Here is a 26,460-nt window from a genome sequence, read left to right as displayed (position 1 = left end):
AAAACTCATTTAAATCAAAAACTTATTTAAAATTGGAAAATATAGGTATATATATATATATATATATATATATATATATATAGTTTTGTTATCCTGCACACCCACCGTGTACACCTCCGTGAGCACCTATGAGGTGTCACTCACCCATTGGATGCGCAATTTTTCTATATTCCATCACATCCAATAGGTGAGTGACACCTCATAGGTGCTCACGGAGGTGTGCACGGTGGGTGTGCAGGATAACAAAACTGTATATATATATATATATATATATATATCATGCAATATAATTTTATTTAAAGTATAATCCCATTTTCTCAAATTACAAAGTTTTTCATTCCTTTTTATTTTTTAAAAAATATCGTGAAAACATGTTTTAGTAAAATTTTATCTAAAATATAACTAATATATCCTAATAAAAGTTTTATATATATATATATATATATATAAAACTAATTTTCACGATATTTTTTAAAAAATAAAAAAGAATGAATAACTTTGTAATTTGAGAAAATGGGATTATACTTTAAATAAAATTATAGGTTACAAAATTATATTGCATGTTTTGTCAATAAATAGATATGAAGGATATTTTTGTAAATAAACGTACAAGACTTTCTGTTTACACCCAAATATAAATCAATTTCTTTCTTCCAACTATTTCTTGAACAAACTTGGCACACAAAATTATTTATATAACTAACATAATTTGCAAGATATCGAGATAATTCGATAATTTATCCCGTGGACACGAAATATAACTGCTACGAATTTTCACCTCATTTTAAAAAAATTCGACACAACAGACTGTCATTTTCGGAGTATTCATGCTTTATAGGTTACAAAAAGGGAAACGATTCCAGATTCAAGCCTCAATAAAATGAAAAACTACATTAGAATGAGATACAACTCACAAGGCACTAAATTTATATTTACAACTGAAATCAAGACCGAAATATTTACATAAATAGAACATAACTAGCCACACTTGCAAAGATTCAATACCCTAGTTTTATATCGAGGTTCTAACAGTATCAAACCAAGGAGAGGTGAACTATCCACTCAAACCACTTGCAAGCAATAGCAGTCAAGAATACAAGCCTAGCCAACACCAGTGCTTCAAAGAACTAGAATATTATACGTAAGAACCATCTTATATCCAATTCTGAGGAGTCGTGAAAGATTTTTTGGGCTCTGATGGACCAGCCATATCTCTGCTACTAGTGATGTTGTAACCAGGGCTGCCGGCTAGTACTGCCATAAGATTTCCTCCATGGACCCTTCCTTCTGGCACTCTTCTTGGTGATAGATTGCCTCCATCTGGCAGAGAAATTTGCTGGAGATGTAAATGACTCCAACTGCCCGGGGGAGTCACAATGCTGTTCTCCATCTTCGTGAGATCAAAGCTTATGTCTTCAATGGTAAACATGTGTTTCATCTTACCAGGTAGGGTGGTTCTTATAGTTGCACCGCCATGAACTCTTTTATCTTGAACCAAAGCACCATGAGACGTGCACAGACCAGATTTTCCACGAGCAAATGAGTTGCAAGGACCATCACTGTTGCCGAATTCGGAACCAGTGTGTCCCCAAGAGCACCTCTTCCCTCCACCATGGGCCTTGCAGAAATCAGTGCTGCCCTGAGCACTTTTTCCACAACCTTCAAATACGCATCTCTTGCCTCCACCATGACGTACACAGAAGTCAGTACGCCCCCTGGCACTCTTTGTACACTCTGGAACAGCACACCTCTTGCCACCACCATGTGCTACACAAAAATAGGTCCCACCATGCACACTCTTTGGGCAGACCCCACCTCCTTCGAACGAGCATCGCTTCCCTCCCCCGTGGCCCTTGCAGAACGGGGTGCTTCCTTCTGCACCCTTGTTACAACAAGGAAAAGTGCAGCGCTTTCCCCCACCATGAGCTTTGCAAAACATGGTGCTTCCTTGGGCTCCTTTTCCACAGTTGGGATACTGGCATCGTCGACCACCTCCATGAGAGATGCAAAGACCAGAAAGGCCTTCGGCACTCTTACTACAATTCTCTCTCTGGCATCTCTTGCCACCACCATGCCGAATGCACAATCCAGATTTACCTCTGGCAGCCCGTGTGCAATCCTCATGATTGCAGCGCCGGCCACCACCATGGGCAATACAAAAATCAGTTCGTCCTTCTGCACTCTTTGTACATCCTAAAAATTCACATCGTCGACCACCACCATGAGCCTTGCAGAATGCTGTTCGACCTTCAGCACCTTTGCTGCAGCCAGGACGCAGACACCTACGACCGCCACCATGAGCAATACAAAGGCCAGAAGCCCCTCTTGCGCCCTTCAAACACCCCTGAAACTGGCACTGTTTAGCATTATAATTACGTTGTTGTTGTGAGTGTGTTGTCCCGGAAGAACAGGTGACTGAGCTTAGTGGTGCAGTTAAACTTGAGGAGAGATTAGAAGAATTTTTTGTCGATTTGATTTTTCCCATATGCTGATTGAAAAAGCAAGTGTTTCCCAAGTTCTGTGGACAAAAAGAACTTCCTGGCGATCCTTCTTCATCTGTCCTCAAAGCTCCATAAACAGTAGCCATCTTTGTTCCATTTTTTTGTGCAGGGGAGATTGGATGAAGGGTTGTAATTTCAGACACAGAAAACCCACTGGAAAGGCTCAACTGCAGATCAACCTTAGGCGACACATCAATTGATTTATAATTAGAGTTGGCTGATTTTGAAAGGTCTGGTGATTTTTCCCCGCCAAGATAAAGAGTGAAGTCCAGTTCTAGATCCATAGAGGACTCTTCTTCTGTTTCTTTGGCCGATGACATTGAGGTGCATATGGTTGAAGTACTCCTTTTACTGTCCGAAGAGCTTGACGAATGGCCAAGGCGGAGATCCAGTGAAGACTCAAGTTTGTGATCCATGGGCCCATCTATTGAGCTCCATTTTCGTTTGACTCCCTTAGGAAGAAATGAAAATGAACTTGCAAATCCAGGTGCATCAAATCTCAAGGTTGTGTCTGCAGAATACATAAATTCAGTTCCAGCTCCTCCAATTTGGATTGAATTGCACAGGTTTGTGAAAGCATTTGCAGCAGGGTTAGCAGCAAAACCCAGATCATGAAACCGGGACTCCATGATCAAATAGCTACAGAAGTAACAATCTTATCTAAACAGCCACTCGATTCTAAAGAACAGTCTCCGGGCTTCAGAGTTTTATAAATAAATTATCAACAAAAGTAGGGTTAAATGTCTCAGAATGAGTTCACTGCTCCCCCACTCACAAATCCTGAAGTATCACGGCGGTCCATTGGTTGTAAAAGGTAACGAGAATCTATTGCAATTAGCAGCAGTAACTCATGATAATTTTCTCTAGCTCAAGTCTTTCAAAACAATCTGGTAGACTGCCATCCTGTTACAAAATCACATTATCAATGAGACACTGCGGAAATATGATAGATGTGCAGCAACATTTAGTATAGATATGTTGATTAAATACCCTAAATTAGGTCTTAAAATTTGCATGAGCCTTTCTAAGCACATTTTCCCACGTCTCCAACGTTAGAAGGTGATGAATGCAGTCTTTCTCAAGTGAAATCAAGTTTCCACATCCAAAATGTACTTTGGCACACAAACGAAAATGAAAGGTAACATGTTACCCTCAAGGCAGTAAATTTCAAGATATTATCACGAAAAGGAAAAAATGCATTCAAAGTTTAGTTTTGACCTCACATTAATCATTGGACAGAATACCTAAATCATAACCTAACTAGAACAAACTCCTGAATCGCGACATCATTCTGCTTTATGATATTTCCATCCCTAATATTTAGGAACTAAGAAGCAAGGCAAGCAAGTCAGTTGATTCCGACATACATGATATCTAACTTTTATCCCTACATACATGAATTACCAAACATCAGAAGCTTCCCAATAGGAATATAAATTCAGCTAACCAATAAAATTCAACCGATCTACCAATTAACAGACATATCTCTCCCATACCATAAAAACATTTGCTCCTTATAAGCAATAAAAAGGAAAAAAAATTGGCCACGTGTTAACAGTCATCGATCTTTGAATTAAACTCGAGTAGCAACAGAAATAATTCATAACATATCAATAATAGGAAATACTAATAATAATAATAACAATGATAACAGAAGCTAAGAAAACAAAATCCAAAACAAAATTAAGAACTCAATAAAAAAAAAAAAAAAAAACAATTCAAAATACAAAATTTACAAAAACAGTAAGTTGTAAAAATTCAAAATCGATCCGGAAAAGTCTTACCCCTTGTATTGGATAAATCATTCATCTTTGGATGATTCGGGAAGATATAGCAAGACTTATTCCGATACTCCAGAGATAAAGAAAGTTAAAACTAGGGTTTCGATCGGTCGTGCCGGCGTCTTGCGAAGGGATAATTTTCTTTGAGGGATGAGAATCAACACTACTTTTTTTTTTTGAGAGAAAATTGAATCCGAATATGGCCATAGGATCACATCTTTATTTTATTCATCAATAAATATCTTAGCGCGGTGCGTGACACGCACTATATATGCAATGTAAAACTTGGAAAAAAAAAGAAAAGAAAAAGAAAGTAGGTTTTTTTTAAGAAAATAAATAAAACAAAAGTTAACAATTTTTAAAATTAAAATGGTAAGATAAGTGGTAAAAAGGTATTTTTGAAATTATATAAAAAAATATCCCCAAAATAATAAAAAGTAGTTAGTCTTGTAATTTTACTTTAATTAATAAATAATTTAAATTTAATTTTTTTAATTAAAAAAACTACAATATGTTCTGCGGGACCCAATAAATATGTTCTCAGCTTCCCTTCATATTCATACCGGGATTGAACCTTCCCGTGTTTTTAGTACAAAAACATCCATCCACACTCAACCACACCCACTTCTCTTACCCTGTAAAATTCCAAACATGGGCAGCAATAATTATTAAAATTTTTAATTATTATTTTTAAGCTGTTTTTGTTAAAATCATTCCATACACATTTATTCGCAACAAGTATATTTTATGTGAATTAACGAATTTATAATTGTATTTTAATTGTTAAAAAGTAGATGTTTAATGTAACATGTGAATAATTTATGTTTGTAATAAACTGAACTAACTTAACATATTAAATTAATTTGCTAAAAATATTATTTATATTTTTCAATTAATTTAAACAGAAACTAACCTAAATATGAGTTTAAGAAAAACATCAAATTAATTTTTTTAAGCCAAAAACTAATAATAATTTTTATAATGTGGATGCAGATTAGTTAAGAGAACAAAGATTCAAGGCCCATAATCAAAATATCAAAGTTTGGTCCATAATCAAATGCTCAAGGCCTGGCCCATCAAGAAGATGCTCATGAATGCCCACTCACGAATCTAACAAACAGAATGATTGTCTGGCATGTTAGTTGCAACAACAAATCTATGTGTCATTCTTTCATTTGTTGTATTTGCTATAAATATAAAGATCAACAGTGTAATTTGGCAGACAATGAATAACATGTTTTTAATTCACAGCTTCTGAGTTTTTCTATCTTGGTATCATAACTTTGAAAAAAAATGGCGGAGGCCAATTCCTCAACGTCCATTAACAGTGTTCCTTCTAATCCCAATCTCCTTATCATCAACCCAGCAAATCAGATTACCTCAGTAAATTTAAATGATGATAACTATCTGCTGTGGAACTTACAAGTTCTGGCTAGCATTCGAGGTTTGGGGCTGGAAATATTCATCCTCGACAGCCCACCAATCCCTTCTCATCTTGTTCCCACCGAAGGCAGGGAAGATACAATCAATCCCCAATACATCTCCTGGTGTCGACAAGATCAACGACTCTTCTCGTTTCTTCTGCTTCCATGGCAGAAGCAGTGCAAAGCCAAATAGTGGGATTCCAAACTTCATCCCAACTTTGGGGAAGAGTCACCAGTTTGTTTGCTTCAAGAACAAAAAGCACGAGTAATGCACTACAAACTTCAATTGTTGGAGTATGATTTACACAAACACCACAATGAAAGCTACACACACAAATTTTTTGTTTCAAAATAATCCAAGAAACAAAATATTTTACGGTGCTAAAGCTAACAACTATGGATGGCTACGGTGAGTTCTTGGAGTCGGCCTGTCCATGCCGTAAGGAACTCTTGATTGGTGCTGATTGTGACAAGCTTCAAATGGTAAGGAAAGCTGCTAAGGAGAAGGATGGGCATTGGGAAAAGTGAAAAATAAAACTTTAGCCCGTCCCACTCTAACCCGCAACTCAAGCGGGCTCAACCCCTTTGGCCCTCTTCAGATGACTTTATATTTCATCTACCCAGCTCACATATAATTTGTATAGCGCGACCGGCCAATCTGACGAACTCGGTCAAATTTGACAACCCTACCCACCAGACATCAGCTCGAAAAAATGAAACAAATATCTAGATCGATATGGCTATTGTTTTTGCATAATATAAAATTTAATATTTTTGTGCACATGTTTGGATAAGAATTTTTTGATAAATAATTAAAATAATTATTAAATTTTTTTATTTGTTATTATTTTTGTAATTTATGGTACATCATGACTCCAAGGTGGTTTTAATTCTAAAAAAATGGTTATTTTAGATCCTTGCTCTATGATAATATAGAATATTTATAGATATAATTGAATATATGACGCATTTTACATGATATGATGATATTAAATTTACTCCAAAAAATTTCAAAGCTAATGCTTAAAATATAATACTGCCATCCATATAACATCAAATATATTCAAATCTAAAAAAATAATACCTTAAATTTAGAAACATTCTCTAAGGATAAAATTTTTAATTTAATCTCGGAATTTCATAAAACAAAACAAGAAAACATGTTAAAGCATGTTTATATATATATATATATATGTGTGTGTGTGTGTGTGTTTTTTTTTTTTTTTTTTTTTTTTTTTGCTTATCTTTTTTACCAACATTCAAAGAGATTAATATCAACACGAAGCCTAAAATACACTTCTCCTTCAAACGCATCGGTACTCAGTGTCGCTACACCTCTCGTCATGAAGAAATCACCGGTCCCACCAATGACCGAAATGTCCCTTGTCTTGTTCATCAACGGATCGGCACCGGCAAAATTTATGGTTCCCTTGTGATCAGTCGAGTTGAAAACGAAAGAAAACCCTAGCCATGCAGTGAATACATCCTTCTTATCGTATAAGTAGAATCCCTGGGCCCGACCAACTGGAGGGGAGTGGAGATTATTATCTAATGTGATCGGATCGTCGAAAACAACCACGTTTCCGAAGTGATTCTGGCCCGCTAAAATGGTGGTGTTCCCCCAAGCTGGTGCCCCTACAATGGCTGCTGTCGCATTCTTGGAGTTTTGCCCATTGTATAGTATGTCGTGGAAGTAGAAAACCAGTTTCCTGCATGGTTGGTGGTGGTGCCGCCGGGTGGGCCGGTTGTTTGCAGCTGTGAAACTGAAGAGCAGGAAGAAAATGACCATGAGACTCAGATTTATGTGTACAAGTTCAGCCATGGATATGGTGTGGCTATGGTGGGGGTTTTGGGGTGGAGAGGATATTAAGATATAATGAATATTGATTGGCTTAAAGCAGGATATATATATATGGTTACATAGTAGGTCAAATTTCTCTGTTCACTAGGGGTTTTTTTTGGGTGTAATTAGTTATTAAAATGTGTTACTAAACTCGTGATGCTTGACTTTGAAGGCAACTTAGGACGACTAAAGTGCTTGAAAAAGTTCCAAAACAATTATTATTATTTTATACGGAATCTCCAATCTTGTAGTTTAAGAGTTATCGCCCCATCGTTGCATTCCATATTTGTTGCATATAATTGATTAGGTACCCAAATCCATTACCTGTGCTTAACCTGGTGGTTGCTTAAAGTCGACATTTAAAAATCAAGGGGAAGATAGCGAAATCCGTCGTCTAAGTTTGTTCCCGTTGGAATATTTTCGCGTTTTTTGCTGTCAGAATCGAGTGTGCGAGAATATCGAACGTGAAAGTTATCATGGTTGTTAACTTGTTATGTCATAAATTTAGCTATTTTGACCAATATTAAAAAAACAAAAAAAAAGAAGAAGAAGAAGAGACGAGACCATTAAATTTAGGCAAAAACTTGTGTGAGACGGTCTCACGGGTCGTATTTGTGAGACGGATCTTTTATTTGGGTCACCCATGAAAAAATATTACTTTTTATGCTAATAGTATTACTTTTTATTGTGAATATGGGTTGGTTTGACCCGTCTCACAGATTATGATCCGTGAGACGGTCTCACATGAGACCCACTCTTAAATTAAAGTTTATATAACTCTAGTGATACGAGTACAACCACCACCGCGCATTCAGAAAGCGATGTATTAGCCCATGGTGGTGTGGAACACAACGTTTTACCCGAAATTTACATTTGTAAATGTGCGATAGTGCCTCGAGTCCACTTGCAACAACGTTTGGTGTTCGATCGAGCAAAGCCAGATTTTTAAGTAAACTAAATGGATATGAAATATGTTTAAAGATTTATGGATTATAGTATGAAATTTAATTATTTTAAAGATTTGTAAAAAAATTGAATAATATTATCCTTTAATTTAATCAAGGTTTCATTACTATAAATTAATCAAGCTTTTTATTTCACAATGTCCATACTTTAATTTAGTGATCATACATAAATTAATTCTCAAACCTAATTTTAATTTCCTAGATGGATCCACTAGTTTTGTCTGATTAGTTATGCCTACTCATGTCAAATCTTCACCAAACATTTTTCGATGGACGAAGTTATCCACTTACTAAACTATTTCCTCCCGGAAAAATGTATAAGATTTTTAAGAGAAAATTGCATATCATTTATATATTTTTTTGCAATTTAATTTGGTCATGTATATTCTAATTTTAATAATTTAATTCATTTTTTATAGATGTGTCACACTACACACATCAAAGCCAAATTAGCACGATGTTGAAAAAAGAACTAAATTTCCAAAAACAAATATCGCAGATAAGACTGGAATCTGACGATATAACTTATCAAAATCGCATAAAGATAAATATATAATACCAAAATTGCAATTTTTTTTTCAAGAGTCTTCTTGATTATTTGGATAACAGTATTTTTTAAAAGATTATTCCAAAAAATCAGAAATTGAGTTCATGGTATCTTAATCCCGAAATTATTGTATCGAATTAAAACTTTATCAAATGATACATTTCTATCTTTATATCGTTCTATAAATTAGGCATCCAATCCCATATCATCTGAAATTTGTTCTCCCTTTCCATTGAGCTACTACAACAAGAAAACATACACTACAAAGACCAACAAATTTAAAATTAGAAGTGACTTAGCTTAAGAGGAGATAAGTAGAGGAAATACATGTGAAAGATATTGATTTTTTTTTAGTGTTATATTCATCTAGGTGGACATTCGAGTCAATCAATCCCCCTTTCGATGTATATATAACACAAAAACTGAAAAATTATGTTGTAATTTGATATGTTTTGATCAAGAAAGTTACATTTTTAATACTTTAATTTTCATATTTTTTTATACTTAATTATGTTATCAATCAATTCATGACTTTAGTCTACTAACATGTGCTTTTTTTTATTTTATTTTTTTAACTAGAGTGATGACGTGATATCAAACATATTAACAATTTTCAGTAGCTCGTCGTCATTTTTGTGTCATGTCAGCATTCTAATGAAAATGATTAAAATCAAAAAAAATATAAATTAGTAAACTAAGACCGTAAACTCATCAAATAACATAACCAAAAATAAAAAAATCTATAAGTTAAATGACCAAAAATACGATTTTCTCGTCATAATCTTTGGTTATTGGTTATGTTAGTAGTCAAATTTTGACTTTAAACTAAAAAGTTGGTCTTTTTTCGTGGAGCCTACTGATCGTTTGGTAATCGTTGATGTCGTCCAAAAACTGCTGATATCTATTATGATATCGGATACTATTAGCATGATTAGTGAGAAATTGAGATTAAAAATAATTCCCAACTTAAGATCAAATTTTAACTACTTCAAGACTAAAAGTTAAAAGAGCATGCATTTTGTGAGTAGGTCTCACGAATCTTTATCTGTGAGATGGATCAACCCTACTAATATTCACAATAAAAAATAATAATCTTAATATAAAAAATAATATTTTTTATGGATAACCTAAATAAGAGATTTGTAACTTTCTCACGTAAGTTTTTACGAAAGTTAAAACATGACAAGTTGCATGATATTTTCGGGAATGTATAGTGTTTGGTTTAAAATATGTACGTTTTGAAGAAATTAGTTGTCATTGACGACTCCATTCCCGGTGATCTGCTGTTGCAACAAATAATGACTGACAACTAAGAAGGGACCCCCGCCTGCATCTACCAGAAGAAACGAAACGTGAGACTATCAAAAAATCATTATCTGAGATGGATTTCACTTCACGGGGTCAAAGAAATTATCATAAAGCCATCCATCTGCTCACGAAATAGATCGAACTAGCTGGACTCGGGTACTGGATCGATGCGGAGTCAGATATAAAAGTCGTGGAGGGTAAAAAAATCATTAAAAATAGAAAATGTTATTAAATTATTTAGGATTTCACCCCCACCTGATCAGGGGTTTTCGGTGCAATATAAATCTACCTATCCTTCTTTTTATTTTTATTTTTATTTTATTATTTGGAATAAAAAAACTGTGCAGATTTGAAAGAAGTAGCTAGATCTAAATTGTCGTGGATCCAGGTCAGAAGGCGCAGTGGAAACGATGAGGAGATATCGGTAATTGCACCGACCAGAAGACGTGCCTGGGAACTTGTTGCTACCAATGAGCTGCAGGGCCCAAGATGCCCACTGTCGTTCACAATTTTGTACTTGAGTTCTTGATTTTCAAAAAACCCTAAACTCGTTAGATGAATTAATGGAATCCTCGTTATTTTCTGCACAAATAAATCTAGGGTTTTTTTTAATGACTAAGCATAATAAAAGGGCAAAAAAATTGTCATTAAACTTCTATTATAAGTGTATATATGTGCAAGGTCAAGGATCCATCCATAATTTTTTATTTTTTTAGCTAGGATTTGTAAACATGAATTTTAAAGTCGAGACCTCGTCCCAAATATGTGATTTTAAAATTACATGAGTTATACTGGATCCATAAATCTAGTGAAACTAAGGAGGCATTATGTATTTCAAAAATTAATCTTATACTTGTTTTAATGTGACTATAACTAAAATTATGTTTTTGTAATTAATATCAATAACTTCGGCTCCAAACCTACTTATGGCCAATAGGAAAAATTGAAATTTGAATCTATATGTTCTTTGCTTCACGTTTGCACGGTGCTGATCTATGTCTGCCTTCCTCGCCCGAATTCTTCGATCTGGTTCTGCTAAACCCTAGCTAATTATATTTAATTTATATTATGGGGGATTTGGAATGAATATATATCTTTAAAGCAATAGCCAAATAATCAAAGCAGAGAAGTAAAAATATAGTAAAATGCAATGCAGTTAAGTAAAAATATAATAAAAACACCTTTAGAATGAAATGGAAATTAAAGGGAGCTCCCTTCAGTCCAAGAACAGGAAGCTTAAGATCCAGCTTGACTCCCGCTTCATTCACTCAGTTACCGAGTGAGTTAGTTACTCGGCATTCGAATGAATGAGTCGGCAGCAAATTGAACCCCACGGAATCCCACGTATGGACTAAAGAAAGCTCACTTTAGATCGAATTAATTATCTCTTCAGTAGAAGAAAACATATAATGGAACACTTAAGGACTGAACTTGTGGTATGGATCTAGATGGAATATCGAACTAGCTAGCAACTGAGAAAACTAGTTAAAATGCAGGATGAAGAAGGGTCGTTTTGGGAAACTTTGTAAGAAGCTCACGAAATCTAAGGTGAAACACTGGCTTTTTATAGCTAAAGAAGGTTGGGGAAGATATATTATTAATTGTAGTTTTGTTATCAGTGGCGATAAGAAATGTGAAAGGGAAGAGATTCATATTCTTCAGTACTATTATTAGTATTTACTCCAATTTAAATGTCCGTCAGTACCTTTTTCTTAAATTAAATAAATAAGTAGACATATGTTGTTCGTTTAATACTGCCCTAAAATGTTTAGCCAACAGTGATCTACTAATAGCGTATATAATTTGTAAAGAAAAATAGTTAATTTGTAAAGAAAAATAGTTAATAGGTTAAAAATATAGACAGTCGAATGCAAAAAAAATAATAAAAATGTAAAGATCTGCAAACCTTTTTAAAATAAGAAACTCATCTGTACTAATAGCGTATATAATTTGTAAAGAAAAATAGTTAATTTGATAAAATTGTACCAAAAAATTACCAGTTTGATAATATATCCGGTCCATGTGATTTTTCTAATAAGTTTGTAATCCAAGAAATATTATATCCATACAATGAGTTGTGTTAATTTAATTAAAAAGATCTTTTACTCGATATTCTCATCTTGTAATGAGAAATCATACTTTTGAGAAATTAAATACTGAAATTAATAAATTTACTAACAGAAATGTGCTTTTTTATATGTATGTATATTGGTAATGCTTTGTTTTACTAAAATATCAAGAGTATTGGTGAAAAAATATCGAATTTTCGGTATGCTGAAATTAACGTATAGGAAAAATACCGAATTTACAGAATTTTCGGTATACCGAAGATTTCGGTACGGTACGGTAACAATTCCGAATTTTTCGGTACGATAAGGTTTTCTGGTATATAACACGTACGGTATATACTGATACAATGTCGAAATAAAATTATTCCGTACAATTTTGATATAATCGGTATGCTAGTTATACGTATCAAATTTCGATATATATCTTTATTAATTTGTTTATATCATACTGTATCGAAAATTACATACAGTACATCGTACACCTCTAATCAAGAGCAGGGCAAACAAGTGTGATCCAGACATCCTGTGCATTCCCTTTACATCATTAATTCACATCACGTGCGTAAGTTGAGTCAAAGTTGATATAAAGTATATTTTATTATTTTACAATTTTGAATTAAACATCCAGTTAAGTAGAAAGCATATTATTAATTAAAGCAATTACGAAAGTACAATTGTATCTCTAAATAAATTAGTTCAAACAATGATTTATGCTGTTAGTTTCCATAACTGGAAAGCACTTCTTCAGACATGAGACGACATCACAATTTGAGTGTCCATTTTATAAATAATATAATTCTGCAAACAAAACATTTAGGTCGATGTACTATACATCATTTTATCTTATATATTGTCACAACTCTTTTTATTCAAAAACTGATTACTTTCACCTTAAATTTTCACGTAGTTGTGATTTATTATAATTTTTTTTGAAAAAATATCAAACATACATATTAGTTAGACATCTCCGTTCCTTAATATAATTTTTTTGTAGGAACACCGACAAATTTGTGGTGGGAGTTTGGCGGACCGCTACATGTATATATAATGTGTAAAAGTCTACAAATAGTAACATAAAACCATATATATAAACTAGATTAACAGCATAGCTAATTACACTGAAATCTCTATATCGAGGTAAATCAGAATAAAAAAATCTATGTCAGAACTTGAGATGAACAAATCCTCCAGTTTTCAAGTAGAAGTCAAAACATGATTAGCAAAATCTCATAGCCAGCAGAATTACAGGAATCACTGTGTGTCCACGAGCGATCCGAACGAATCAAAGCTGTCGGAACTCGGAAGTTAGAGCAAGCATCGCTTCAAATCGGCATGTAATTGATATGCACATAGAGAAGGTCTCTTGTGATCAGACGGTCTCACGAATCTTTATATGTGAGACGGGTAAATCCTACCGATATTCACGATAAAAAGTAATACTCTTAGCATAAAAAGTAATATTTTTTCATGGATAACCAAAATAAGAGATCTGTCTCACAAAATACGACTCGTGAGACAGTCTCACACAATTTTTTGGCATGCACATATATATCTCAATGTGCTTCAATTAGGAAAGAAACGTGACTCTAATTAAAATAGCAATTATAGTCAATATTAATGACTACAAATAAATCTAACATTTGAAATAAAATTGAAAACGCTATAAATTTTATATATATATATATATATATATATATATATATATATATATATATATATATATATATATATATATAATTTAATTATGCTACTTTAATTAGAATAATGAAGGCGTTTTCATAAATTTTATTTCAAATGTTAATATAATTTGTTCAATAAATTTTTGTATATGGCAATCATCATCATGACGAATTGAAAAAACAAAATGATAAAGCAAAACTAAAGGGATAAGGGCACCAAAGTATTCTTTTGTCTACCGCAATGTACATATAATGAATCGTTTGAAGTTGAAAATAAATTGTTTAAGAAAAACTTATAATATCAATTGATTATTATTAGGGAATTGTTGAGAATAACGCATTTCGAGAATTGAATGGCAAAGAATATGAACAATAATATTCTGAAAAATAAATTTTGATTGAACAAGTGTAGGGCTCCATTTAGCGATCATCATCTTAATTAAGTACAATCTTGAAAGATGAACCTCATCTCTCAAGTTCTAAAGTAGTAGCTGTCGCATCTTAATTTAAAAAAAAAAAAAAAAAAAAAAAAGAAGACCATTAAATTCTCTATGTCGGATTTTAATTGTTTCTTTTGTCTTTTGAATCGACATGAAATTACGACACAATGTTTGTTTTATATTTATCGGGAATAATTCATTCTCAAAAAAGATTAATAAGCTAAATTAATTTGTGACTAATTCGAAACTTTATTCGACGTTCGTCCTAATTAATTAAGAGCATGAAGGGACATCACTTAACATTTTGACTAATCAAGAATCAATTATAAATTTAACGTTGATAATGCTCTGCAAATAAAGTTAGATTTCATGAAAGGTTTAATAATCACCCAAATTTAGCAATATTTAATGAGGATCATACTTGAACTTACATTTAGAAACCATTATATTTCTTTTCATTATCCTTGATTTATATTCTTCCAACCTTTTATTAGTTAACAATAACAATAATTGAATCCCAATAAAAACATTTAACGAAGAATTAATAATACAGTTATTCGAAATAAAATCCCACTTTAACGCATATAAATTTTTTTTTTATGAAAGTTGACTTTCGACAGCAAATTAATAATAAGGATTATTCGATGTAATATGTGCTTTTTCCATTTTCAATAAAAAAAAAATTATTCAGTGGCAAGACGAGAAATCGCCACACACTATAAAATAACAAGATATATCTCATTTAATTCATGTGTACTAAACTAATTATTTTGAAGTTGAAGTAACAAAACTCAAACCATCGTGACGAGACATTTTTTAACGATCGAATGATTTTTTCCTCTCTCAAACTAAATTGTCGTCTTTAGATCGATGAATTTCGAATCCATTGATTTCAAATATATTCAAATGTATTTTTATAGTATTTGAAAAAATAAGATCATAAACTTCAAACCCAATCATTACATGTTTCGTATTAATTAAGATATATTTCAAGTTCACTCAATAATGGAGGTATTTGAATTCTATTCTACTGTGTAATTAATGTGTAAATAAGTATGATATAATTTAATATTTAGTGAATTGTTTCATTATTAAAAAAAAACAATCGAAATCCATAGATTTTAAATTCATTCGTCAGAATGCAACATAATATTTTAACGCAGTTTGACATGGAGTTTAATAATTGATTGAGTCAGTTAGATTAAATAAATATTATTTCCTATTGAACATAGCAAAAATTAGTCTTTGAATAGTTTTAAATATGAAATTGATTTATATATGTGTATGTGGAGTTTGTGGGCCACTCCGAGAGATAAAATCACAATTGTTTTGGGCTTTAACCCAACAAAGAACACATTCTGTTTTGGGTCGACCTGGCTTAACCAAAAATTGTTTCGGTCGGTGAATAAACAGCCCAACTCATTATCCAAGTTTGTTCCTCTACATCCCCCCACCACCTTCTTTTTCAGCGAACATGTGTGTACAGTGAACCGCGACTGGCGGGTTTCCATGTAAAAGAGTGTGTGTGTGTGTGTGTGTGTTCATCCACCGTAAATATTAGTTATCTTGAAAACATGAACACTTTGAAGGTACCTTACAAATTTAAATCAAATACTAATGGATTTGAAGACATAATTTGAGATGCAGAGAGTTCGAGGGAGAAAAGTGTGCTTAACTGTTTGTTACCAATTTAATCACTTGTAAGTAAAATCAGATTTAATTCATCGACACCTTCGCAAACCCATTTACAGAATATTCTCTTCTGTTTGTGGCGACGGTTCTTTGAAGCTCCATTCACGCAACAAAAGCTCCTAACTTGCCGAACAAAAGCGAAAACAGGGGACAAGAAATCGCCAACTTAGTGCTGCCGATCTTAGGCGGCGGCGCCGTTGAGGGTGGGATGGGTGGCCGGGGATCGAACCACCGGTTATCCTCTTCGGTATCATTCGTCGGGAGTCGAATTTCCTTTTTAATGCTCTACATGTTTGCGACTATGGCAGCATTATATGTGGCTGGACGGTCAGTACTTTTGTTCGATCCAAGACTCGGATTTTTCCGAGTCAAATTTTTTTTTTTTTACAGTGAGGTGGGCTCGGATCACTCATGTGGAATGATTCGGGCGTTCATTGTCCTGTGCAGACACTGCCTGCATGAACAGGATGAAACAAACCTGGTTTATGTGATGTTTTAGGTTGTGGCAGGATGCGGGGAGCAGGGTTTACTTGATTAACGAGCTTGATAGAAGAACTGGACTAGTAAATTACGTGCTTTTGCTGTCATTTTAGAATGCCCAACTAATTTACAGGGTCTTTTTCCGTGCTCTAGCCCGCAATACCCGCTAGATCTTACAATCGAATTTAGTACAGAGTCGCGAGCTTGAGTATTTTATGGCCAAGTTTATATTTTCAGCAGTATAAACTGAGGGCGACTTATTGTAGATTGCATTAATAATACCACTAACTGATGCTAACGCAGATAAATAAGAAGATCAACCGCATAATCAAATAATATACTTGCGGAAAATGGAGACGCATTTTTGTATGCCAGTGTTTGATTTGTTATCATTTGATGCTGAGGTGTCAAAGGATGATTGAAAGTGAATTTCGCATTTATAAGCAATATTTGTGTCAGGCTTATCCAAACTCTTTGATTCAGTGCGAAGCTATAGATGACTTCGTGATTCTTATGCATGAGGAAGGGCTTATGATTGGCGTACTCATCGAGTGTGGTTATTTTCCCTTAATTTTGTTTAATTTTTTTCACATGTAATCTTTGGGATTGCTAACGGTTTACAAGAGATCTGATGACTCAACTAGCTTTTTACTTTGATCCCGTTTTTGCTCATATATGCTTTCGATACTGCATGAACCGTTTGTTGATTAGGTGACTTTTTCGGCGAAAAACTGATGATATCCCTCTTGTGTTTCTATGCCAGGGACAATCTTCTGCTTCTGTGGATGATACGTTAAAAATAATTTCTTGCAGATAATTTCATTTTATAAGTTTGCTGCATGTTTATATGGATACATTTGCATCAGTAAAATGGATTTTTTTGTCAGGGACAAGCAGAAGATATTAGATGCTCTTCATGCGGAGCTGGAGAAAGCTAGGCAGAAAGGATTTGTGCCTAAGCATCTCGATCTCAGAAAACAGCGGAAATAACGCAAAGAAAAAGCTTTTGGCTATGATAGGGATTGTTACAACTTTTGGACACAAGAACAACAGAGATGCAATTCGTAAGGCCTAGATGCCTGCTGGTGAGTCATATCACATGGCCTAAAATATGGATCTTTTTCTGGTATAAATCACTGGATAAATGAGTCCACATCACCTTGATGGCGATTAATCCACTTCTTATTTCTCTCAAGAATTTTGCTTAGGGGGCACTGGGATGCTGAGTTTTATGTTAAGATCAATGATGATGTTTATATCAATATTGGTATTGTTCATTGACCTGTGAACCTCCCAGGTTTTTGCTTATCGCTTTATGTTTTGGAAACATCCGGCAAATCAATAAACTCAACTTGTATTTTCCAGCGTATGATTTTGGCCTGACTGATAACGTTGTCAAGATGATCGAGAGATTGAAACTTTTCGTCGATGACTGCTTCGAGATTTCATTGTTCAACCGCAAAATATGGACATTGAAACATCTAATTATTTTTTCCATATCTTACTCTATAAAGGAGGAGAAGGTTGCTATATTGATTTTGCAGAAGACAAGCGACTACATATGTTTTTTAAAGTGAGAGTTGAACCTTAAAAGGTGTATAATATTTGAACTTTTAGGGTTTGCTTGTTTTTAGGATGTGATAATTGAATTATTAATAAAAGCTGTAATTTCTAAAACTTTACCATCGAATAAGCTTCAGATTTATTCGGATCATAGAAATGAGGATCTACGGTTGACCACTTTCAATTTCGAAGCTATTGTGCAGCGGTCGATTCTTCTGAAGAAATAAGGAAAATGGCAGTACAAGACCCACTTGCAATTTTTTAATTCACAATCAGGGGTATTTTGGTCATTAATCTTTCTGAGTGTAGCCGGATAAATATTATTCATCTTCAATGTATGGGTTTATTCTCCAACACAAACTGTAAAAGTTGTGTAACAGATAGTCAATGTCAAATTTAAAAATGAAAACAAACAAAAAATTACTAAATAATCCAACCTTAATCATACTTACCAAATTGGGCCTTGGTGCAGCGCTTCTTGTAGAGTGTTAAACTCTAATAAAAAAAAAAACTCTCATTTTTAGTGTTAATTAAACTCTAATATTCTTAATATATCGATTGAATGTTTATTTTCCCTACTAATGTCAGGTGAATTTTTGTCATGTGACATGTCTTTGGGCATGACCAAACATCTACCAACAGTATATAAATAAAGCAACCTATTTTCTTGTCAAAATTATCAAGCAATTACCTAATCTTAAAGAAACCTTCGTATAAATTCAGCAAGAACAAAGAAGAAAAACCAAATTTGTCAATATGGAAGGTTTGATCCAAATGACACTTGCTAGACACCAACACATGGCTTGTGTTCGTTACATGGTTGAGCTCCTCTCGCTTCCAATCTAAAAATAAAGAATACCCGATAAAGCAAAATGAATTGATCGACATGAATATTGCCTTAAAAAAGCGTACAAAGAAGATGATACAAAGGACTTTGTTATGAAGCACAATAAAATGCATAGTTCCAACCACAACTTCCTCTTAGCTAGGTATGTACGCTGCCAAATGAATTGTTGCAAATAAAATGGAGTCCTTGTTTTCTCTGAGATTTGCCCAATATTTGCCAAACTCAAATGCTTGCTTGGATGGATCCCCAAACTTGGATCATTTGGAGGCTCAGGCTTTTTTCGAAATCGAGTAATATTTATTTAAAAAATCAGGTATGAAATTCGTAGAAAAATCGGATCAAACTATGAAAGCAGCCATTTTTAAGAGCTCCATTAGTTTTGCTTAATTGATGGCCTTGTAAGCCAAGAAGATGCGAACGAAGCAATGTGCCACCTTTTCAAACTTCACGGTGGTGGCTTAATTTCTTGTGGTCGCAATTGGGAACACCTTTTTCTTCTCATGCACATGACATCTCTTTCTTGTTTTCATACAATTGGGAAAATTGATTTCATTACATATATATAAGAGATTATTTATTTAATTTGATATATATTGTGCAATAGAATAAAGAACAATCCAAACATGGAATTGGTAACGATTGCAAATTCCAATCGTTAAATTCTGCTAGCCTTTGTCGGATCACTATCTCAAGATAATCTCATTAATTGCAAATTAAAATATATAATGATTTTTAAACATAATGATCTCCAGACTCTTGGTTGAAATTAAAATCGATGACAACTTATGAGTTAAGAAATTGCATTTAAAAAAAAAAAAGAATAAAGAAAACAAGTGGTTTAATGAGAAAAAAGAAAACCCTTCTCAATTCATTCCTAAGGCTACAATAAATATTTAAATTACTAAAATCTTTATTTGATTTACCAATTATATCGTATTATTCAACTAATACAATTTTCATTTTAATGACATGAATGCAATGGGGACTTTATGTCCACCATTATAATTCTCAGCCCTTGGGAATGACGACGGTACATGCATTGGCAGTGCATGAATAAGTGAGAGGTGTCGCATTTAAAGTCAAGGGTCAATTCCTATCATTTCGTTCCATTGTTCATTGTCCACTACACATTGTTAAATTATTTTTAGAAAATAATAATAATAATTAAAGATTAGAACAATAATCTACAGTAATCTTGAAATCCAACTAAATTACAGCGAAGATCTAACTTTTATCAAATTCAAATTTAATTTTTATCGGTGACTGACATAATTAGTTTTGGTTAGAATTATTTGGAAACAGATTGGATTTGAGCATTTTCAATCAATTATATTTTTTTCCCGTTTCAACAGTGATTGAATTCCAACACTTTTTTTGGGAAATTTGCATTTGAAAGTTGTAGCTAGGTTTGATTCTTGTCGAATCTTGGAAGTAGACTAATCATCGTGCTTTTAAGTCTAGAGTTCAATTAATTATATTAAAAATTTCAATATTCTGAATATCTCATATAATATGCATCTATCCTTTTAAAAAAAGAAAATTATCTAAGAAACTCAAATTTTCAAGTCCTAAAAAACCATGAAAAAGGCCACAAGCTAATTGATTTATTAGTTATGATGAATGCTCCATCCTGTACAAGAATAGTACAGGGCCACAGGCACTTGAGCTTCAAGCTCTTCTTTCTCTCTATTCACCATTTGTCAGACAAATAGTAGTTTTTTCCAGTTCAAGAGCTATTGCCACTCAAACCAACACCAAAAGCACAAAGAACAAAAAGAAAAGTCTTCTGCTTCTGACTCTTAAGTTCTCTTCAAAATCTTACCTTTTGACCCAAATCACTACATTTCAAACTCTCCCAGCTCCGATTCCTAAACCCATTTCCAGAATCTTGCTCATACTTTTTCAAGATACCGTTCTTTTTACTCCTGCACACACAGACATAAATATTTGTCTCCCAGCTTTTGTTTCAGCTCCTTGTACCAATTTAAACTATGAAAAGATGGGTTCTTTAGTTTTAAAAACAGTTTAAAAATTTCTTGGAGCCAAGGAAGAACCAAAAACAGTAAAATGGCGAAACATCCATTTTTTGTGGGAATCTTGTTCTTGTTTTCACTGGTGGAATTCAGTTTTTCTGGAGTACTTGTTCATAGTGACAAGCGAGCTTTGCTTGATTTTGTAAACAAGCTGCCGCATTTCCATTTCTTGAACTGGAATGAAGAGCTTCCAGTGTGCAAGAACTGGACTGGAATCACTTGCAATGAAGAAGGAACTCGAGTGATATCGGTAAGATTGCCTGGGGTTGGGTTTCAAGGCCCAATTCCAAGGAATACTTTGAGCCGCTTAACCGCGTTGCAGATCTTGAGTCTCAGATCCAATGGCATTAATGGTTCTTTCCCCACGGATTTCGGTAACCTCAAAAACTTGAGTTTCCTTTATCTTCAATACAATAATTTCTCAGGTCCCTTGCCTCTGAATTTCTCTGTTTGGAGCAACTTAACATTTGTTGACTTGTCAAATAATGGGTTTAATGGGAGTATTCCTAGTTCACTTTCGAGTTTGAGTCAGCTCACTGCTTTGAATCTTGCTAACAACTCACTTTCTGGTGAGATTCCTGAGCTGCCTTTGCCAAATTTGCAGTTGCTGAATTTGTCACAGAATAATCTTGTTGGTAGTGTGCCTGAATCACTTCATAGGTTCCCAAAATCCTCATTTTTTGGTAATAATGAGTCTTTATTGAAGTATAACGTCACTAGTCCCCCTCTTGTTCTGCCTCCTCGTGATCTAAATCCAAATCCAAAATTTAAAAAAGCTGGGAAATTGAGTGAAAGGGCTTTGCTTGGAATTGTAATAGCTGCTTCTGTTCTTGGGATTCTTGGTTTTGGTTTTGTGTTACTTGTTTGCTTACTTAGGAGAAAATCTGTGGATAGTTTCCCTGGGAAATTGGAAAAAGGGGATATGTCCCCTGAAAAGGCAATTTCTCGTAACCGAGAAACGAGCAATAAGATGGCTTTCTTTGAGGGATGCAACTATGCATTTGATTTAGAAGATTTGTTGAGGGCTTCTGCTGAAGTTTTGGGGAAAGGTACGTTTGGGACTGCATATAAGGCGATACTAGAGGACGCAACAATGGTGGTGGTGAAGAGGTTGAAAGATATAAACGTGGGAAAGAGGGAATTCGAGCAACAGATGGAGATTATCGGAAGCATCAAGCATGAGAATGTGACTGAGTTGAGGGCTTACTATTTCTCGAAAGATGAAAAACTTATGGTCTATGATTATTATAGTGACGGAAGTGTGGCTTCAATGTTATATGGTATAACCTTTAATCCGATCTTGATACTTGATTTTGTTTGTCCTGCATGGTTCATATGTTTTAATAGTAGGAATTTCCTTTTTTCTCAAGTGAGATCGTTACAGGTTTGGAAACTGTGTAGTCTTTAGTTGTTAGAAATAGATGTACACACTACGCATGCACATATGTACTTATTTATTGGAAGTTTATGTGATTTTGTTATTAGCTAGGATGAATTTACTGCCTTTTTTTATCCAGATATATTGTGGGTTTAGGCCTTCATATGTGAACAACGTAAATTCTATGTTGTGGTGCATGTTCGTTCCACCGTGTCTCTTCCACTTCAAAATATAACACATATATACTGGAAAGTTCGCATATGCTTGTCGATCAATGAATATAATTGCGGCAACTTTTGATTTTCATCCAAACATGTAGGAAAACAAGGGGAAGATCGTAGCCCTCTAGATTGGGAAACTAGACTAAAGATAGCCATTGGTGCTTCCAGGGGCATTGCTCGTATCCATAGAGAAAATGGGGGCAAGCTAGTTCATGGAAACGTCAAATCATCCAACATATTTCTAAATCCTCGAAACTTCGGATGTATGTCAGATCTTGGCCTATCAGCGATAACAGCGTCATTAGCTCCAACACTTGCTCGTGCGGCTGGCTATCGTGCGCCGGAGGTTACAGACACTCGTAAAGCAACGCAACCCTCTGATGTGTATAGTTTTGGTGTGATGCTACTTGAGTTACTAACTGGGAAACCTCCTATCCACACGACTAACGGTGATGAGATGGTTCAGTTGGTTCGATGGGTGCACTCGGTTGTTCGAGAAGAATGGACTGCAGAGGTATTCGATGTGGAATTGCTGAGGTATCCAAATATTGAAGAAGATTTAGTAGAGATGTTGCAGATAGCGATGGCCTGCGTGGTGAGAATGCCGGATCAGAGGCCCAAAATGGTGGAAATAGTCAAAATGATCGAAAATATACGACAAATGGATCCTATGAACCCCGCGTCTTCTGAGACCAAATCTGAAAATACGACAAGGTTGGCACCCCCATCACCACCACCCGGTTTTTGAGACGAACAACCTCCACCCCCACCTGTTCACCAGATCGGTGGACGAAGATCGCAATTGGAGACTTATTTTGGCATGATCCAGGTCAAGAAAAGGTTGGAATGGGTTAAAGGTATGAATTTTTTTATTAAATGAAACATGCTCTTGTGATATTCTTGAATCTTAATCTTTTTTGTTTTTTTTGCTTTTCAATTGCACATGCATATGTATTGTCTATTTCTTCGTGATCTAATCAACTGTGTCGCTTTTACCACTAGTAAGTATTTTATAATGTACGTTTCTGTCTCAAATTTTTTTCTCGGGATACTTTTATTTTATGATAAAACGAAAGTAGACTTGTGCAGATATATCGTCTGTTGGAAAATGCATGCTACATGTAAATTGAGGGTTATACAAATATTGTCTAGCTCTGAGGTTACAAAATTATCTCAAATGTTTTTTCGGAAGAGTTTTTCGAAATAAAATTTATAGATAACTTTTTAATTTCAAAATTAACTACTGATCTTGAATGTACATGTAACATTGTTCTCTCGTCTGTTTCTTCTTCCCCTTGGTTAATTTGATTTTTGTTTAATGTGTTTTTTTAGGATTTTGTTTTAATCCGTTGACGTGAACTGAAAACCAATTAAACATTGCTTAAGCTCTGGGCTCGGTGTGTTTTCGCCACTCATTTTAGCCTGTTTGTACAACTATTTATCGTGTGTGTCTCACACTCGCAACTCTCTTATTTTCTTGAATCTCCAATCTTTATTTGTTTGTGCCACACCAACAAGAATCCAGAACCAATAGCCAATAAATGTCCGGAGACAATATGTTTAACGACGAATTTTTTTAAAAATAAATAATGAGTTAAAAAATTATTTAAGACTAAATTCTTATAAAGTTGTATTAACAAAATAAATTTCTCCAAAAAATTATTTGTTTCGTAGTCACGAATTTATATTTTTTAGCTAATAAAATATAATAATTTTTAAAATAAACAATTATTAATTTGATCTTAACCCAAAAAAAAATTCCTTAAATTATTTTACTTGATTTTAAACAAAATTGATAAATGATATTTTAGTAAGAAAAATCATTCGTTTTGATATTTTCGCTTTTTATTATGAAAAATAGTAGGAGTTCGCAAAAAAATAATAATAAATTAGTGTTTGTTTGTACAATTTTGTTGGGTTTATAGGAATTTTCCCTTCAAGTTAAACATTTGTCATAGGAATCTAAGATGCACAATCGTAATTCACCATATTATATTATTACCAACAAAACATAATAAAATTTTATACAATGAACTATATATACTCAAAAATGATCCAAATACGAAGCGGCAAACGATTAAATAATAATTTTATTATTATTATTATTATTATTATTATTATTATTATTCTGAAGAATGGAAAGAAAGGATTCAACATCAGATTAGTCTGTCGTGTTATTGTGAAGAATGGAAACAAATGATTCAACATCAGATTCAGTGACTTTAATCTAAATTATTCAGACATGTATCAATTCCAAAGTCTTCTGCTATCTATTTTTATTTTACTTTTCTCCGAAAATAAGCAACATCAACGGATAATGAGAGTCTATATATATTTAATTTCTTTATGTTAAAAGGCCGTTTATTAATTTTATGAGTTTAAACTAATTAAGTACAAAATAATATTAAAAATAATAAAAATAAATGAATTGAACTGAAGAATTAGTGGGCTTGTTGTATCGTTTAATGAAACAATCTTGACAACATAAAAGATCAAAATAATATAAAAAAATAAATACTTAGGATAGACATCATGTTCGAAGAGCAATTAACAATATTAGTACTAATCGAATTATAACTATTGCTACCATATCCATATTTTATTTGTGGATGAATTATTATTTTTTATTTTAATTTAATTTTTAATATACAACAATTTTAAGCATGGGACGCATACTAATTTTGGTTACAAGTTAACCAATTTTAAATACTTTTGCATGGTTTCCACGCTGCATGACTCACTATTCTGTTAATTTGTTTACCGCAAATATATTATTCTTTGTTGATGAAATAATTGTAAATTGAAACGGTGGCGGCTTTTTTTTGTCTGATACGGAGTCCAATAAAAGATCGGCCCGGCCCAGAAATCGTTAAGCATAAGTTGGAATTACTGATCTACCCCTCTCCTGCGTCTCTGTCATTTCACAAAAATAACAACAAATGCATTCGATTTGAACAGTTAAATCCAAGGGAACTAAAGTTGCAGTTATGTTTTGGTGTTTTCTCTTTAATGTATGGTAGCTCAATTGCCAACCACTAGATATGATGAATTCAACCTACACCAAAAGGAAAAAAATAAATTGGGAGTCATAATGTTAAGTTCCTGCCTTGTGGAATTTGTCTTTCCCGGCAACAAGCTTGCTACCACGTGTGCTCCAAATTGGTGTAAAAATAAACGAAGGGCTTCAAAGATGCTATTTATTTATATTGATAGTACACTCATCTATTCAACCGATGATATGTGTGTTGAGTTGATAAATTATGATCACTCATTCGACCAAAGGAGACATTTAGAAAGATTTGATAGATGTTATTCATATGAGTAGTGCTTTCATTCACTTAATACATGACGCGTATATTGAGCGGATAAACCATGAGAGAGTCATCATTAGCTCATTGTAGATATTATTGCTGGAAAACACCCAAAATAGGTGCACAATGAATGAGAATCAATGTCCGCATTTATTGGGTTCGCCTGATCAATATTGAATAATGCAATTATTAGCAGTTAGATAAATTTTTTTGTTAGAATATTATATTTAGTCCCTTGACATAAGTGAATACCAAAAAAAAATTAAAAATTGAGAAATTATTTCAATCGTTAATAAATAGTCTCCCGTGAAATATACAGATATTCTTGGCAAAAACAATTTGAGATAATGAAACTTCAATTTCAATTAAATTGGCACA

At 33.7% G+C, this 26,460-nt stretch overlaps 4 protein-coding genes across 12 annotated transcripts; 2 read left to right on the top strand and 2 right to left on the bottom strand.

Annotated features, from left to right (window-relative positions):
• Nucleotides 1-864: 864 nt before the first annotated feature.
• Nucleotides 865-4,498, bottom strand: LOC140825149 (uncharacterized). Of its 2 annotated transcripts, none has more exons than XM_073186735.1 (2): nt 4,286-4,498; nt 865-3,404 (listed from the first exon to the last, which is right to left on the bottom strand). In XM_073186735.1, the coding sequence occupies exon 2, from the start codon at nt 3,128-3,130 to the stop codon at nt 1,154-1,156; it is 1,977 nt and encodes a 658-aa protein (XP_073042836.1). In that variant the 5' UTR covers nt 3,131-3,404; nt 4,286-4,498; the 3' UTR covers nt 865-1,153. The 2 variants fall into 2 exon arrangements, with proteins under 2 accessions (XP_073042836.1, XP_073042837.1); XM_073186736.1 differs by lacking the exon at nt 4,286-4,498 and adding an exon at nt 3,763-3,990.
• Nucleotides 4,499-6,917: 2,419 nt separating this feature from the next.
• LOC140827972 (disease resistance response protein 206-like) lies at nt 6,918-7,582 on the bottom strand. Its single transcript, XM_073190937.1, has one exon. It carries the CDS (start codon nt 7,526-7,528, stop codon nt 6,956-6,958), a length of 573 nt encoding a protein of 190 aa, XP_073047038.1. The 5' UTR covers nt 7,529-7,582; the 3' UTR covers nt 6,918-6,955.
• An 8,443-nt stretch (nt 7,583-16,025) lies between these two features.
• LOC140827971 (hydroxyproline O-galactosyltransferase HPGT1-like) lies at nt 16,026-18,343 on the top strand. 8 transcript variants are annotated; one of them, XR_012117083.1, is made up of 5 exons: nt 16,026-16,257; nt 16,346-16,576; nt 16,749-16,812; nt 17,493-17,814; nt 18,095-18,343. XR_012117083.1 is itself a non-coding variant. In XM_073190936.1 (4 exons), the coding sequence occupies exons 1-4, from the start codon at nt 16,199-16,201 to the stop codon at nt 17,544-17,546; spliced, it is 357 nt and encodes a 118-aa protein (XP_073047037.1). In that variant the 5' UTR covers nt 16,026-16,198; the 3' UTR covers nt 17,547-18,343. The 8 variants fall into 8 exon arrangements, 3 of the variants coding, with proteins under 3 accessions (XP_073047037.1, XP_073047036.1, XP_073047035.1); XR_012117082.1 differs by having other exon boundaries at nt 17,493-17,996; XR_012117086.1 differs by having other exon boundaries at nt 16,388-16,576; nt 17,493-18,343.
• Nucleotides 18,344-20,736: 2,393 nt separating this feature from the next.
• Nucleotides 20,737-23,791, top strand: LOC140825148 (probable inactive receptor kinase At4g23740). Its single transcript, XM_073186734.1, has 2 exons — nt 20,737-22,452; nt 22,870-23,791. The coding sequence occupies exons 1-2, from the start codon at nt 21,207-21,209 to the stop codon at nt 23,517-23,519; spliced, it is 1,896 nt and encodes a 631-aa protein (XP_073042835.1). The 5' UTR covers nt 20,737-21,206; the 3' UTR covers nt 23,520-23,791.
• Nucleotides 23,792-26,460: the final 2,669 nt, after the last annotated feature.

This window comes from Primulina eburnea, chromosome 3 (assembly GCF_022965805.1).
Source record: "Primulina eburnea isolate SZY01 chromosome 3, ASM2296580v1, whole genome shotgun sequence".
Classification (NCBI taxonomy): Eukaryota; Viridiplantae; Streptophyta; class Magnoliopsida; order Lamiales; family Gesneriaceae; genus Primulina; species Primulina eburnea.
This window is presented reverse-complemented; position numbering and strand designations above follow the sequence as displayed.